This window comes from Narcine bancroftii, chromosome 6 (genome assembly GCF_036971445.1).
Source record: "Narcine bancroftii isolate sNarBan1 chromosome 6, sNarBan1.hap1, whole genome shotgun sequence".
Taxonomy (NCBI): Eukaryota; Metazoa; Chordata; class Chondrichthyes; order Torpediniformes; family Narcinidae; genus Narcine; species Narcine bancroftii.
The window spans coordinates 61,029,306-61,046,877 of record NC_091474.1 but is presented as its reverse complement, the minus strand read 5'-3'; the positions used below and the strand labels follow the sequence as shown (position 1 = coordinate 61,046,877).

General features: G+C 39.2%; 1 protein-coding gene across 10 annotated transcripts in view; it reads right to left on the bottom strand.

The window, feature by feature from the left end:
• sipa1l2 (signal induced proliferation associated 1 like 2) overlaps positions 1-17,572 on the bottom strand; it is a 664,341-nt gene that overhangs the window by 274,668 nt on the left and 372,101 nt on the right. For all 10 annotated transcript variants that reach the window (XM_069885039.1, XM_069885037.1, XM_069885038.1 and 7 more), the window contains 2 exons: positions 13,588-13,745; positions 7,208-7,784 (listed from right to left, as the gene is read on the bottom strand). In XM_069885039.1, the coding sequence (XP_069741140.1) occupies positions 7,208-7,784; positions 13,588-13,745 (735 nt within the window). The remainder of the gene's footprint in view (positions 1-7,207; positions 7,785-13,587; positions 13,746-17,572) is intronic.

Here is a 17,572-nt window from a genome sequence, read left to right as displayed (position 1 = left end):
GACAGTGAAGGTGTGGTTGAGGGAGGCGGAGGAGAGTCTGCAGAACTGCTTTGAATCGGTGGATATTCAAGAACTCATTCATAGACTTGAATGAATATGCAACAAGTGTCACCAACTTCATCATGACCTGTGTGGATGAGTGTGTTCCCATGCGCAAATACTGAGTGTTCCCCAACTAGAAGCCCTGGATGAATCAGAGAACCCACAATCTGCTAAGGGTGAGAACAAGGACGTTTAAGGCCGAGATCAAGATTTTTACAAGAAATCCAGGTACCTGACCTTCAGAGGCCATCTCCGAAGCAAAGTGGCAATTCCAGAGGAAACTAGAGACAGAGAAGTGCCAACTAAGGCAGGGAGTGCAGGCCATTACAGCCTACAGTGCAAAGGTGAATAATATAGATGGCTGCAATGCTTCAATAGCCAAAGAGCTGAACAGCTACTATGGCCGCTTTCAGAAGAACCAAACAGTGCCAAGGAGGATCCCTGAAAAGGCTGAGGATCCTGTGATATCTGTCTCTGAGGGTGACATCAGAATATCATTCAAGAGGGTGAACCCTCGCCTGGCGTCAGGCCCTGACAATGTACCTGGCAGGGTACTGAAAATCTGTGCCAACCAACTAGACAGAGTATTCATGGACACTTTCAGCCTCTCAATGTGGCAGTAGAGGTTCCTACCAGCTTCAATCGTCCTGGTACCCAAGAAGAGTAGTGCGGGCTACCTCGATGACTACCGCCCAGAAGCACTAACTTCTACTGTTATGAAATACTTCAAAAGGTTGGTCATAGCCAGAATTAACACGTACCTAAGTAAAGATCTGGACCACTGCAATTCACCTATCGTCACAAGCCCTCCAGGCTCTCCACTCAGCTCTGGATCACCTCGAAAATAGCAATTCATACATACAGCTGCTCTTCACAGACTACAGCTCGGCCTTCCATACCACTATTCCCTCAGTGCTAGTCAAGAAGCTACAAATTCTGTACCCCTCTCTGCAACTGGAACCTTGACTTTCTCATTGGAAGACCATAGTACGAATTGGAACCAACATCTCAATGACATTTACAAGTTTGCTGATGACACCACAGTTGTTGGCAGAATAACAAATGGCAACGAGGAAGCGTGCAGGAAAGAGATAGAGGAGCTCATTGAATAGTGTAACAACAACAACCTTGCGTTCAACATCAGCAAAACCAAGAAGATGATTGTGAACTTCAGGAGGAAGTCAGGGGAACACAACCCAGTCCTCATCAAGGGCTCAGTAGTGGAGAGGATCAATAACTTCAAATTCCTGGGTGTTAACATCTCTGAGGATCTGTCCTGGAGCCTCCATGTTGATACAATCACAAAGAAGGCTTGTCTGTGAGGTGTCTGAGGTGGTTTGGTATGTCATCAATACAGCTGTATCCTGGAGAGCATTCTGGCTGGTTGCATCATCACTGCCTGGTATGGAGGCGCAAAATCTCTCAGGATGAGAATAAACTCCAAAGGGTTGTTAACTCGGCCTGCGACATCACAGGCACTTCATCGAGGACATCGACATGAGGCTGTGTCTTAAAAAAAAGCAGTCTCTATCCTCAAAGACCCCCACCACCCAGGCCAGGCCCTCTTCACTCTGCTACCATTGGGGAAAAGGTACAGGAGACTAAAGATGAGCACCCAGCGGCATAAGGACAGCTTCTTCCCCGCTGCCATCAGATTCCTGAATAATCAACGAACCAAAGACACTGTCTTATGTTTCATGCAATTTTTTTTAAATTATAATAATTACTATAAAAATAAAATAATGTCATAAGATGGTTACAATATGAATGTTTGCATAATGATGCTCCCACAAAACACTGAATTTCATGACTTGTTCATGACAATAAATTCTGATTCTGAACTTGTATATGGTCTTATATTTTAGTTGCTTTCCCTGGACAAACTACCTGGCTGTTACACATTCAACACAAAGCTCACAAATGGACAGAGACATGATTTAAATCACCATTATCAATCAATTTCTGCTTTAAAACATTTGTTTTGTGTTAGCTTTTTTACTGTAGTGTTTTACAAATCATATTCAAGTTCTTGAGTTAGTAAAGTTCTGTGATGTGACACATAGAAAATATAATGACTTCAATGGTAGTCATTTCAGTTTTGTCTGTCTGAAGAAAACTTAATGTATTATTTTGATGAATCATTGTTACTCAATTACTTTTTTTAACAACTAAATCCTGGAATTTGTATTATGACGACATCTTATTATGATAATGTAACAGAACTTATTTACAATGAAATGCGAAAATGTTTGATCAAAAACAAAACTTTTTAAAAACTGCAGATGCCATAAATCCAAAATGCAAATGAAAAAGTGTTGAAAATAGTGAAACTATCAGTGGAGAGGGAAACAGTGTATTTATATTCAGTCCACTGATGAAAGATCATCGATCGTGGACAGGAATAATGGGAGTGTGAGGAAAATATTAAATAAGCAAACCATTTCATGAGTTGATACACCTTTCGAATTAAAATGGAAGTACTCTGCCTAAATTGTCAAGTCACCTTTATTTATCGTTCATACCATGCTCGCACGGTTAAGATGAGACAACGTTGTCCCCAATCTCAGGTGAGAGAAGCTTCTGATAAGGACTGAACAAATTTGTCAGCCAAATCCCTGCTACTTTTTTTGAAGTGCTTTGTCCATGTATTTCTCTCTTCTGCTACTGAATATCATTTGAACTCAGTTCTATTACGCTGATCATCTCTCTCTCTCCTAAGTTTGGGACGACAGAAATCGTTGAAGTGGACTTTGGCTTTTAGTGTAATTTAATTTATTTCATTTTCCTTTCACCACTCGATTTCCCAGCCTAGAAAGTAGATTACTAATCTCTCATACACAACTTCTCAATTCAACTACATAAATCAATTTGCTGACAAGTGTTGATTCAACTGCATCACTTTATCTGTTGTTAATGGATTCTGAGGGGATGAGGAAGACAAACTGTTAGTATGAGTGATAAAATTATAAAACTGAACCCTTTATTAAATATAGATTTAAATCATACATAATTTGCATGTTCCAGTTTACCAAAATAATACAACTCTGTGTCAGGGCTATTCGGATCATTCATTCAGGCTTGTGGGTTTTATGGATTGAAGCCAGGTAACTGCAACCCAACAACATATTTTGCACTGACTGGAACACTCAAATCATTCAAAAATAGTTCAAATAAAATCGATACTTCCTCACCGATGGAATAAAAACTGAAGTTTTAACATTCCTGAATTATTCTTTGAAAGGGACTCCCAAATTGGAAACCTGAGATTACACATCAACCATCCTAATTCAGTTTGTATTTATGGACATATTCTGAATGTAATGTTTGCTTGAATTGGCCATTATCTTCTAACTCAATCTTTAGCTCTAGATTCTCTCTCACTTTGCGCATATTCATAGATCACAATTCAAAGGATTCGAAAATTACCATTTAGTTTAGCACAAATTAAAATTTGTTCACAGACCTCATTTTTTCATCATGTAATCAATTTACTTCTGAAACATGCCTAAAACTCTGTTATGCATGATCTGCAAGGCATCTAGCGTACTCAGCATTTTCTCTGCACTTAACTGGTTCTCCAACCCCACCCCACACCCCCCCTCCCTAAAATGTTTCAATGCCCTTGTTTATGGATTTTTACAGTCATCTCACTCTTTCTGCAAATCTATTCCCTTCAAAAATGGAAGGTATTTTTTGCTTCTTCCACTTCCTTCCCTGACAATCAGCTGCTATTCCTCAAAACAGCCAAATTCTATTTTTTATGGTATTCCTTTCCCAAACATTCTGACTCTCTGCTTTTAATAAAACTAAATGTCTAGGCCTTTTAATCATTTCGCATAACCTCTCGATGTCTGACTAAATTGAAGCCGGCACTCCCTATGCTCATCTGTGAAATGCCTTTGGTATGCTGTTTAATTTGAAGTCACTTATACAAATGCGAGCTGCTATTGTATGACATCCAAAGTATTAAGCTGTGACAGTTCCAGAAGAAAAGTGCATCACAAGTGTTAATTGAAATCACCAAATAGCTACAGAATCAAATATTGAGAAACACATTTCACAAACGCACACCGGGGGAACATTTTAATTCCTTTGCCAACACCGCTAATTCCGTGGAAACACTTCAGTCCTTAAAAAAAATAACTTGACACGTCAGAAAACTAAACAGAAGATGACTGTGATGTTTCTCTCGATAAGAATTGGCCACCAAATGCAGAGACAGGGCCCTTTCATGTAAAGAAAAAGCCCGACTGTAAAGGATGGCCAGATCCAAGGTGCCGACTGCCATCTCTCTCGGGGAAGGATGATCGCCTCACAAGAATGTACAGCTGCTGCAACCGGCTGGTTAGGGACAAGCTGATGATGCCATTGGCCTGCGACCCATCTCTCCACTCACCCCTCTCCCTCCAAGACCTCCTCAAGGCAGGGGTGGTAGGCAGGACCCATCAGAGTGAGGTGGGGGGGGGGAAATCAGTGGGAGCCGTCAGGGGGCAGCTGGTGCAGGCTGCAACAGCCTCACCGGCTGCCTCGGCCTTTGGGGCAGCTCTCTGCGACTCAAAACGCGGCCGAGCAATGGCCGCCTTCCTTACCCATAACCCCCCACGCAGCTGGAACTGTTCTGGGAACCACAGAGCAGTTCTAGCTGCATGGGGGATTATGGGTGGGAAAGACAGCCATTGCTCTGCTGCATGTTTATGATGGGTGATGCTACGGCACCAGTTGCCCATCTCCATTGGCTCCAGAGGGCACTACGAGGCACTGCTCGACATGAATGCGACGTAGGAGCAGCCTTTTAGGGCTGCTCCATGAAAGTTAAGTTTATGTTTTCCCTCCACACTTGTAGCTGGCCTCCAGGTAGAGACCTGGCATGAAAGTACCTAGAGACTGCTATTGTGTACCATAACTGTTTCTCAAATGGTAACTAAATATAAAACATCCCTCAATTCATTTGCAATGCATATAGTTTCATCTATTGTGATATTCATGGAATCATGTCAATTTTTGGTGACCTTAGTCACGATGTCTTTCCAGGTACTCATCAGAGGCTCATTTTCTTCAATGTGGATCCCATTTCAGGAATTGACAGTAGCGAATCGAAGAGTGGAGCAGAGAGAAAAATATTTCCACATTTAAAAATATAAATTATAAAGTTGAAAAGCTGGATATTATTTAGTAATATTGCAATGCACAAAGGTGCTGGAGAAACTCAGCAGGTCGCACAACATCTGTAGGAAATAAAGGGTAACCCATGTTTCAGGCCTGAGCCCCTTACATTTCAGATCAAAGCAAAATGGAATGTAACAAACTTGGAATTTGCTTAAATGATGCAAACAGCACTGAGAAATGTGCCTCTTCCACCCAATGTTAACAACATAATGTAAGTGTTAATCAGAGAAAATAATAATGGGATCTGTGCGATCCAAGATAAATATAATGCTCTCTCGTGTATTTCTCTAAATTTTCAGCAGATGGATTGATGATCATTTGCGGAGATGCTGGCCACACACAAATTAACCTGTTTTAGATCAGTGGTAATTCATGACTTCATTTATTAACCAAAGCAAGAGCTAAGAAAAATTTCAGCAAATTCAGGAAGAAACTTGTGGAAATTTCCCTTTGATATCCAGGAAAGATTGAAACTAATTACTGATCTCAATTTTCTGACATCCACACTCTGAAAATTGAATTTGAAAAGGTGCTAGGACCATTCTGAAAGAGCAGGAGTTAATTTTTTTTAATCACACAATTTGATAATGTAGCTCACCAATTAAAAAAATAAATACCTCTTGCCAACAAACCCAATCTTTGTTCACCCAATATTATTCAATTTCAATAATCTATTAATGAACTGATGGCCACACACATCTACTTCCACAAAATATTACCATTTAATTATTGACTTTTTGCTATTTATCACTATTTTGTCAATCATAACTGCATTTTGCAAAAAAATTTATACTGCCATTTATCCATTCTAAGTTTTTAAAAATAGGTCTATTGTAAATTTTACAACAAATTGTAAAAAATTTGGAAACTAATGAATATGATTGATTGAATCCAATTTTTTTTGTTGTCCTTTGTTCTCTGCAACCTCCTTCAAAGGCAGGATCTGATGAACTGCACTTAGAGAAAATTGGGTGGCTTATAATAAAACAATTAAAAAGTTCAAATTTGGCAGGTGACTAACCTGCGAGTTCCAAAATATATTTTGTACTTAGAAAGGGTTAATCTGCACCATTTCACTTTTCTAATGTGTCACTGTTTTATTCACACCTTTGAATTAGTTAACTGTGGACATGCAGTACACTTCATTTCCAATTCTGAAGACTTGAATTTTTCTCAATACTCTGACAATTTTTGCACGTTTTTAAATCTCAAAATATTTGGAAATAAAGGGTAACCCATGTTTCAGGCCTGAACCCCTTACATTTCAGATCAAAGCAAAAGGGAATATAACAAACTTGGAATTTGCTCAAATGATGCAAACAGCACTGAGAAATGTGCCTCTTCCACCCAATATAAACAACTTAGTGTAAGCAGGAGATCGATTAGATCAAGAGGGAAATGAATAGGCTAAGAAAAAAGACAGTGTGAAATAGCTATACACGAAAATAAAAAAGGATGAAGATTGAAGAAAACAAGGTTTAAAATAACATATCCATTCCACACAGTTCTAAAGCATTGACCCAAACTTTCAGTGCATTGTATTAAGTGGCTATTTTTTCCATTGTGAAATAATGGCACAAATGTTTGCAAGGACAAAATAGAGTACAAGTTCTGTAAGGAACAGGAAAAGGGAAGTTGTGGAATGATGCAAAGATTGCAATTAGCATCTGCATTGTTGGCTGATTATAATTAACATGATTGTATGATTTTTTTTAACAACCCAATTTACTGATCTACTGCCTCTTCCAAATAAATGCATTTTCTTTCATTGAGAAAAGCTGAAGCCAGCAGTTATGCATTGCTCCAAAGAGAAAAATACTGCAAGATTAACATCTTTCCTCAAGATAAATTCATTATTGCAAATTGTCTCAATATTTTACAATGATACTGAATCTTATCTTTGCATTTAGAAGATGGCAAACTTTTCATAGAATATGGAAGTAAACTTATTACACAAAATTATGAAAATTAGCAATGGTGTTGAAAACATTCATCTTACCTCAAGCCTCTGTACTATTTCCCTGATGTCATCTACACAGTTTTCCACAGCAGACAGGAGGATGCATTCTCCTCTTTCATAAAAGATCTTTATAGTCATTAATCCAGACGTCCAGCCAATGACATCCCTGCACGAGCAATTAAACACTACATTTTTGGAGTCTTGCTCTACAAGCACAATGAATTCATTGGAGATTCCAAGAAGACATTCAATATCGCTCGATTGGCCAAAGTCCCGAGCAATAACATTCCACACAATGGCTCCAAAGCTGTACAGCTGCGCATCCTTCCGGGGCTTTGTCTTCTCCTTCTTCTTTGCTCCAAGTGTAATGAAACTAAATTTCACAGAAGAGTCAACTGTCGCTGTAGTTACAAAGTTTTCTGCCAAATCCTTCAAATACTCTTGCCTTGTTCTTGTGGCCATTGCCCGGAACTTCTCAGATTTGTGCGCTGCATTTTCTGCATTGATAACTTTGGCAAGAAGGAAGTCCCTGAACACAGCTGATTTGGGAAAGGTGACTCCTTTGGGAATGGGTGGGCCAAATGGTGGTACATCTTTAGACCTGGAGACAGCCACACTGTATGTGTTTAAACAGATAATGCATCTGATTTGTAATCCCAATTTAAAAATACAGGAAGTACAGTTTAACTTTATCAAGGGAAAGAAGGATCAGAAAGAATGCACATAATTGACATCATATCATGGCAATATAAATCCAAGTTTCAGTTGCTAAGAATATAAGATAGCAAGCAATTTTTAAATTAATTTGTTTATTCTGCTCCAAACTTTTCCACTTCCAAGCAAATTTAATGTGGATCTGCCCACTGATGTTGACACTTTCTTGTTATCAATTTTCTGCTGAACAGATTCCAAACCAATCTCTCTCTTGCTCTCAAGCTCTCTCTTTCACGGATGGCTAAAATATTTCTGCAAACACAACTCATTGCCTCATACAATGCATAGCTTACTCTTTTAATGCCTCCCAATGAATGTTTTTCTGTAATTAACTGCTGGAAATTTCATGCCTCATTTTAGAGCAATTATTTAGCCCTTTTAGTTAAGATATTCTTTCAAAGAAAATTCAATTAATCTTCATTTTCTTTCATTTACATTTAACAGTGGTTGAAGCATTTATCTGTGCTACATGTAATATCTCATCATAATTACAATTCAAATTTAACCATTAAAAAATTAGAATCCTGGTGATTATTTTGGATGTCACCATCAATTCTGGTCCAACTCATGATCACATTTCCGGTAACAATTGCAATCAACTCATCATCCCGCAAGACTAGTTGATGGCACAGTTGCTAACTAATATTACTGATCACTTTTCATTTTTCACGTTATTTAATGTTCTTTATGCTGAGACTTTTATCTCACCAGTAGCTGGATTAATGGTTAGGCCTGTATTACAAGTCAGGGACTCATAAGGAAAAAACGGCTTTAACAGAAAGCTGCTGTCAGGGAAGAAATCCCTCCTTGGTCCCGGGATCCAATTTCTCAACTTCTAATTCCTCTTATTGATCCTCCATTCAATCTAACCCTCACTATCTCCCATTTATCTTTGGATCCACTGATCCCCTACCCATGACAATTAGTGTTAAGATGCAGTGTCCAAAGCTGCCCACTTTTTTTGGTCAATGTCTGCTTCCTCAGATAGTACAGGATGGGTCACGTCTCCAGAATGGAGGACCATCGCCTTCCCAAGATCGTGTTATATGGCGAGCTCTCCACTGGCCACCGTGACAGAGGTGCACCAAAGAAAAGGTACAAGGACTGCCTAAAGAAATCTCTTGGTGCCTGCCACATTGACCACCGCCAGTGGGCTGATAACGCCTCAAACCGTGCATCTTGGCGCCTCACAGTTTGGCGGGCAGCAACCTCCTTTGAAGAAGACCGCAGAGCCCACCTCACTGACAAAAGGCAAAGGAGGAAAAACCCAACACCCAACCCCAACCAACCAATTTTCCCCTGCAACCGCTGCAATCGTGTCTGCCTGTCCCGCATCGGACTTGTCAGCCACAAACGAGCCTGCAGCTGACGTGGACTTTTTACCCCCTCCATAAATCTTCGTCCGCGAAGCCAAGCCAAAGAAGAAGACAGGAAGTAGACTGGATTGCATAGGAAGGATGACTATATTATAGCTCCAGTATTACAATATACTCTGTCAATAGAGCAGGTTCTCTCTCTCCTTCTATGATAGTGTATCATTCTTCAGGGTCATTTTCTTTTTATATTTAACTAACTGATACTTGGCTGATTACCATGGTGTTAGTTTGTGTGTTAGAACATACAATTCGGGAAAGAATCAATCAACAAGTAAAATTTTGTGCTTAAAAGGCTAGACAATTTCTGGATTGCACACTGATGCAAACTTAATGGCTTGCTTTTGAAAAGTCATTTGTAAAAGTTAAGTGTTTTGAAAGTAAGAATGAGAAGTAAGCCACTGCTACATAAAGGTAAAATTATGCTGTCATCATTTGCGCCAGAGTGTGGCAATCTAACACAAGCCTATTGTGTAGTAATCAGATGGTCAAGTCAGTGTTAAAAAAAATTGCAAGTCCTTGAGCTCAGGATGAGCCATGGTTGCTTGAGGCTTTAACTTGACATCTAACCAGTCCTTTTGTTATACATCCATATACACTTGTGGGCTCTGGACTTATGATACACATATACTGGAGAAGTTACGTGATCGATTTGTTCTGTCCACAGAAGCTCATTGACTTTAATTAGACCCTCAATGCTGTGGGCATTAGCCATGGGGAGGACACTGACACAAATTGATTTTTATTTTACTGTATGCAGCATGGTAACAGGCCATTTTGGCCCACGAGCCCGTGCTACCCAATTTACACCCAATTAATCTACACCCCCAGTACGTTTAAAATGATGGGAGGAAACCGGAGCCCCCAGGGGAAAAACCACGCAGACATGGGGAGAACGTACAAATTCTTTACAGACAGCGTGAGATTCAAACCCCTGCCCTGATCACTGGTGTTGTAAAGGTGTTGCATTAACCCCTACGAAAGCTGTTCTGCCCATAATTGAATGCATCGGATTTGGAGGATTTTGGTGGTACCCTTGCAGTCCTTTAAGCTGTCTGATATAGGTCTCAAAAATAGAAAGGATACTACAGATTATTGGCGACTGCTCAAACCTTGCACCAGGTTTGGTCTTGATCTTCAAACATTCCTTTATACAGATAGCTAGAGTCTGTGCAGACTATTGTGAATCCCAACATCAATTTCTTCTTTCCAAGACATAAACAGGTGTATGTTTTTGCCAAAGACTTGTGTTTGATTTTTATCGACAGGGGCAAGTTGGCAGAAGAACTCAATTTGGCATGTGTTTATTGCAAATACACCAGTAAAGGAGCTGATTAATGATGACTTTCTGCCTCAGAATATGCACATGTTCTGAGACCAACTTGGTTCTGGAGTGGAGGCAAAGATTTAATGGGGTTTTATCCTGTAGATTAGCTATACTCTGTCAGGAAGCCTGTTGAAAATTGATTTTGCTTTGGCACCCTGACCAAATTGCTCATTGTGCAGATATACGATGTTCTGACAAGACTAATTTGGTTCTCAATTCCCCGTTTTCTTCTGGTTCACCTATAATGTAATTGTGAAATTAGAATCAGGCTCATGATTCTACACACAAAAGAGAACATAGTTTGATAAATTCTACAGCAATCAACTTCTGGATGGAATCCATATGACATTATTCTTATCATTAGTATTGAATTTAATATGATGACTTCAGAAAAGATCATTCCAAATATTAATTATTCTTGCAAAAAAAAGTACATTCCAACATCAGTCCAGCCCTTGCCCTTAGCAATTTTTCAGTGCTTCCAAAAAAAAAATGCTTATTCTATGGTTCAAAATTATGGTTCTTCATCTGCCACATTTCCATGCCCAGGATATTTTGCAGGCTAAAGGTATGCCCAACCATATTATTAGCATAATTAGTGCTATATTCTCTGGAAAATTAGCCAGGTCTGCAGTCCGGTTATCACCTTATTTTAATCAAACTTAGTAGCCTTTAAATTAATCACCTCATTGGGTGCACTCTATCAATAAATGTACCCCGTAACTACCAACTTATTAACATCTTGGCTGGATTCAATCTTTATTTATTGAACCTCTTATTCTGGACTCAAATTATACAAACATCAATATTAAGATTACTTAGCATCTTTTTCTTCTGGCTTTAAGGACCGTGCTTATGTGCCTTCATGAAACATTATTTATCACTGTCCACTGACTTGCAACTATTATGAGGTCTCCAATCACCAATGTTGCTTTAATACACCATAATGGGTCGATACTCACTTGAGACTTTTAAATCCAGACCATTAGTTTAAATGAGAGAAAACAGTGGGGACCCTGGGCACTCTGCTTGCTGCACCTTCCTGCACTGTTCAGGGCATTCGATTGGAACTCATTATTTTGCAGGTACACATTTATCTCTTCCTGAAATCGGCCATATTATTTCATTGTATTTATTCCATTCATATTTCTGGTCCAACTGTCTGTTTGGAAGGACTGATCTCCAATAGAGTGTAGATTTCTAAATGTCTATATGTTTGCACCTCATTTGTTATTTAAGGTTGAAATTATATTGTTTTCCGATACCAAAATAATGAGTTGATTAATTTCATTGCAACCGCTTCTGATGTTCCTGTTCTCTATTTATCCTCTATTCAATGACAGTGGTAACAATCAGTTTAGATACAGCCCATTCAATGGAAGCAGATTCACACAATTCTAGACTCTATGCAATGGATCCTCGACCCTTCTATTTCAATTTAGCCATATTTGTATTGCATTAAATTCTGTTTTAATTAATTAGTCTGATGGTTGAACAACTCTACGTTACCTCGGGTGGTTAACTTTCCAACTTGCTTTGAAATACATTGGCTTTATAGATAGGATAACCTCTGATGTTTTTTTTAAATCTTCATTTTCCACTCTGCTCAAATAGAGAGAGTGGCCTTTGTCAATAGAAACTATAGGGTAAGCTGCAAGTTATTGGACAATCAATTAGAGCACGTATGGGCTATTTGGCCCAGTAAATCTTTATTGTTTTTATTTCCATCTTTCCACTGGGAATAGAAGGCTATTTTAGTCATCTAGTCTATGAAGGCTCACAAACCAATTGTATTCTCCCACCAATTTCCCATATAATCTATTCTCCCCACATTTCCACATCTCTTCTCAGATTCCACCACTTATCTGCACACTGCAAGCAACTTACAGTCCAATTAGCTTACAGACCTACAGAACTTGAAATATGGGAGGAAATCAAATCATAGGGAGAATGTACAAGTCTGCACAGACAGCATCAAACTCAGGATCAAAGTCAGATCACTGGATTTATGAAGCCAGCAACTCTATTCCCTGCACAACCATGTGGATCCTATCTACCACATCAGCCTCAAATCACCAAATCCCTCTATTTTTCTCCTCCAATATTTAACTTCCTTTCAACTGTACATAGAACATAACAGAGAGGGCTTACTTCAGACCTCTGAGGCAAAATGATTTGATCCAGTGTGTAAAAGTACATGACACATTTTTCTTGTTTATTTTTCATTGTGTGATTACATTGTTTAATGGTTTTATTGTATTGCATATGTTGAATGTTTATTGGTTTTGGAGGGGGGTGGGAAGGGGGGAGGGAAGGTAGGGGGGAAAAAAAGGAAGAAAATGCCTCTGTGTATATTTAAGAGGGAAATGTTTGTATGTATTTTGGTTGATATGGTTCACAGTGTGAAAGATAAAACAATATTTTTAAAAAATTAAACTTCCTTTCAAATATTCAGAGGCTATTCACCACAACTATTTTTTGTAGTACCATGCTTCATATTTTTACCAATTTATGTAAAGGGGTTTCTCCTGAATGAATAATTTCATGGACATATCTTCCCTATGTCTATTCTTACGAGGCTTTATCTTGTTCAGGTATTTCCAATTACAAAAGATGTTCAAACCTTCAATTGTAAGAAAGAAATGTTGCAAATTTTGCAAATCTTGTGGAATAAAAACTGTAAAGGCAACATCTACCATACTGGGCAAAATAAAATGCAATCCACCAATTCATGAAAGAGCAATATATTCATAATGATGAAAAAATTAATTTGCTCTCAGCTGCAAAATAGTACAGAATCAAGGAATTCAAATGTCTTGTTCTAACAGGAAAGTAATCTGTATACTAATTTCCTAAAGTTTTTGCAGATCGTGATGTAGCACATACCTGAAAATTTAAGAACAATGTGCATACATAAAGTACTGCTAGAAAGAAATGAGAAGGTTAAAAAACTTAAAACATCACTAAAGGATCTAAAAGTTACTGTATTGATGCTAATCACTTACCTGTAGCAGACATTTTCTGTACATGGATTATGAACTCTGACGATGACAAACACATGTTGGAAGTGGGATCGAATATTTCTGGGAGTAAAAGGAAGTGCTCCAGGCTCTTGAAAGACAATTGTAACTATGTCATTTCCTATGTGTCTCTTCCTTAAGAGCTAGAGAAGTAAAGAAACAAAGTTCTAATTAGTTGGTTTGAACAACAAATTTGGTGCTTTCTCACTTTCAGTTAATACTCATTACAAATATAACTAAATGTTTGAGGTCATTATATTCTATCCATAGATAAAATCAGATAGACACCAATTTCTATCATGTTTCACTTATTTGAATAAAACAGAAGATGCAAATGTCTTCCATTGAACATGAAATTACTAATTGTATGAGATCTTAGACTGCAGACAAAATCATAGTTTAATAGTTTGTATGAAAGGCAGTGGAGCACCCACTATATGGGGATAAAAAGTCATTCCAGGTGAAGCAGTGATTCACTTGCATCTGAGCCAATCTAGTGCACAATATGTTTACAATATGGCCTCTACATTGAAGAGACCAAACTCATTTGGAGAGCACTGCATTCAGTTCACAAGGATGGCTCTGAACCTCCAGTTACTTGCCCGTTCCCCCATTTCCAATCTTCTCTGCTACCATAAACTGATTTTTTTTCCTTCCCTTTCATAGTTTGGATGAAAAGCCCCAGTCCTGAAATATTCGCTGTTTCTCTTTCCAAAGATGCTGTTTAACCTTCTCAGCACTTAGAAAATTTTCAGTTTTTATTTCAGACTGTCAGGATCTAGTCTTTTCAGAATCAGGTTTATTTTCATGTACATGTGTCATGAAATTTGTTGTTTTGCATAACATTATGATACAGAACAAGGTACAAAAATTGCTACAAATTACAATGGCATAAATACAAGATTTTAAAAAAATTAGTGCAGATGAGATTTTAAAAATGAGGTAGTGTTCATCAGTTAATTGTCCAGAAATCTGATGGCAGAGGGGAAGAAAGTGTTTTTCTAACATCTTCAGGCTACTGTACCTCTGTCTTGATGGTAGCAGTGAGAAAAGATTATGAGGGTCCTTGTTGATAGTTAACACGTTCTTGAGGCACTGCCTCTTAAAGATGTTATTAATGGAGTGAAGACTAATGCCCATGATGGTACTGGCTGAGTTTAAAAGCCTCTGTAGCCTTTTCCTGTTCTGTGCATTGGCACCATCTTATGAGACAGTGATGCAACCAGTCAGAATGCTCTCCACCTACAGAAATTTGCAAGAGTCTTTGGTGACAGACCAAATCCCCTCAAACTCCCTTTTGTTTGATTTTCACTGCACTGGAAAAATCAGCCTCGGATTTGTGCTCAAATTTTGGCTGAGAACGGAACATTTGACTAATTAAACAGGATCCCACTTTATTTCCCAACCAAGACGTATCCATTAGATTCAGATTTATTGGCAGAATACATACATGACATCACATACAACCTGAGATTCTTTTACCTGTGGGCACGGCAGAATCACCACTTCTTGGTAGTTCAAAAAATAAATTGTGCACAACATAAACGGAAATAAACAAAGATCTGTAAACAGATAATTAAACAAACTGACTGTGCAATACAGAAAGAACAAAAAGAAAGCCAATAAAGTGCACAAGCATGAGTCCTTAAACGAGTCTCTGGCCCCTTTTCCACTGGCATTCCAGTTCATTGGCTGTGCAGTGTCCCTGGTTAGGAAGCCCTTTGTGCCATTTCCACTGGGCCACCCTTAACTAGGTCACTAGTACTTTTCCTCTGAACACAGCTCATCCCCAGAGATCGGAGTATTCTACCTTCAAATGGAAACAGGTGAATTTCCACTGGTTTTATCTCAATGCCAGCGTCAGCAAACGCCGGGGATATGAGTAGGGGTAGAGACTGTTAATGCCTGGCATGAAATGATGTCATTTGACGCCAGCGTTCAGACAGTGTTCCCTTTCCACTAGATCCTGTCCCAGTAAATTCATGAGACAGGATGCCAGTGGAAAAGGGGTTTCTGATTGAGTTTGTCATTGAGGAGTCTGATGGTGGAGGGGAAGCAGCTGTTCTTGAACCTGGTGGTGCGAGTCTTGTGGCATCGATACCTCTTTCCTGATGGCAGCACCAAGAAGAGTGTGTGGTGGGTGATAAGGGTCTTTGATGATCGCTGCTGCTCTCTGACGACAGCGTTTCCTGTAGATGTACTCATTAGTGGGGAGGGTTTTGCCTGTGATGCCCTGGGTTGTGTGTACTACCTTTTGGAGGGCTTAATGCTCAGGGATATTGGTGTTCCCATACCAAACTGTAATGCAGCTGGTCAGCACATTTTCCACCACACATCTGTAAAAAATTGCCAGTATTTCTGGTGTCATACCAAACCTCAGCAAACTTTTGAGGAAGTAGAGGCGCTGACATGCTTTCTTCATGATGCCATTGGTGTGTTGGGTCAAGGAAAGATTCTCCAAGATAGTGACTCCCAAGGACCTAAATTTGCCCACCCTCTCCACCTCTGATCCCCCAATGATCACTGGATTGTATACCTCTGGCTTTCCTTTCCTGAAGTCAACAATCAGCTCCTTAGTTTTGGTGACATTGAGTGCAAGGTTGTCATTGGTGCACCATTCAGCCATTTTCAATCTCCATCCTGTATGATGACTCATCCCCTTCCTTTGTGCAACCCACTGCAGTGGCTTTGTCGACAAATTTGTAGATGGTCTTGCTGTCGTACTGAGCCACATAATCGTAGATGTAAAGTGAGTAGAACAGGGGGCTAAGAACACAGCCCTGTGGTGCTCCAGTACTGATGGAGATTGTGGAGGAGATGTTCTTACCAATCTTCACTGGAGGTGAGGAAATCCATGCATCTATAACACAGTGGGATGTTAACTCCCTGGTCTTGGAGTTTGCTGATCAATTTTGAGGGGATGACGATGTTAAATGCTGAACTGCAGTCGATAAAGAGCATCCTGATGTATGCATCTTTACAGTCCAGGTGTTCCAGGGCTTTGTGTAGAGCCAGTGAGATGGCATCCATCGTAGACATGTTACTATGATTGGCAAACTGAAATGTATCCATTGTCACCGCTCAGACAGGAGCTGATATGCTCCTTATTTTTATAAGGAGAAATCAGTGGGTAAAAAGATGTTCAAAGCATATCCCATCTGTTGAAGTCATGCTTTTGGTTCATGATGTTGATGGAAAATGTGACTGAGGAAAATGATCAGTTCAGTTACCATCCTGCTTCAAACTTTTTTGCTCTTATGGTTGGGGATATCTTAACACATGTGCTGCTAAAGATCAGAAAGAAAATGGCCAAGTTATTCAATTCCTGGTGATTAGATTGATAAATATATATTTAAAATATTTTATTTTTGATTTTCTATCTTAAACAGGTGAGTACATCATTATTGTTACAGACCATGTAATTTTTATCCAGTGATTTACTTATTTATGACGTCTCTACCCCCCCAACCCTCCCCTCAAGAAAAAGATAGACATGATACAAACAAAAGTCAGAAAAGAAAAGGCAACGAACAAAGAGAAGAAACAAAGGCTGAATGGGGCATCAGCATTTCCCATGTGTGTCCATGGAGACCATGGGGCCATCCCCCTGTATAGGCACTTTTCTTAATCTATATGTTAGCAGCTCTTTGTCAACCTTTTTGCATGGCTACAGCCATGATCCCACATATTCTAGATTATGGTTGCCAGATTCCAATGAAGGTGCTGTGTCGGTTTCTAAGGTTGGAGGTAATTTTTTTTCCATGGGATTACAGCTGTGCATCTCGGTAGTTCATTTACTGATGAGAAGAGGGGAGTTGGAGTTCCAGGTTATGGCTATCCATCTTTTTTTGCTATGGCCAGGTATATAAATGTAAAGTGAATTTGGAATTTGGTTAATTTGTAGCCTATTTCCATACAGTTCCCTAGTAGATATAGTGTTGGGTCCGGCAGGAAGATTACCTTCATTATT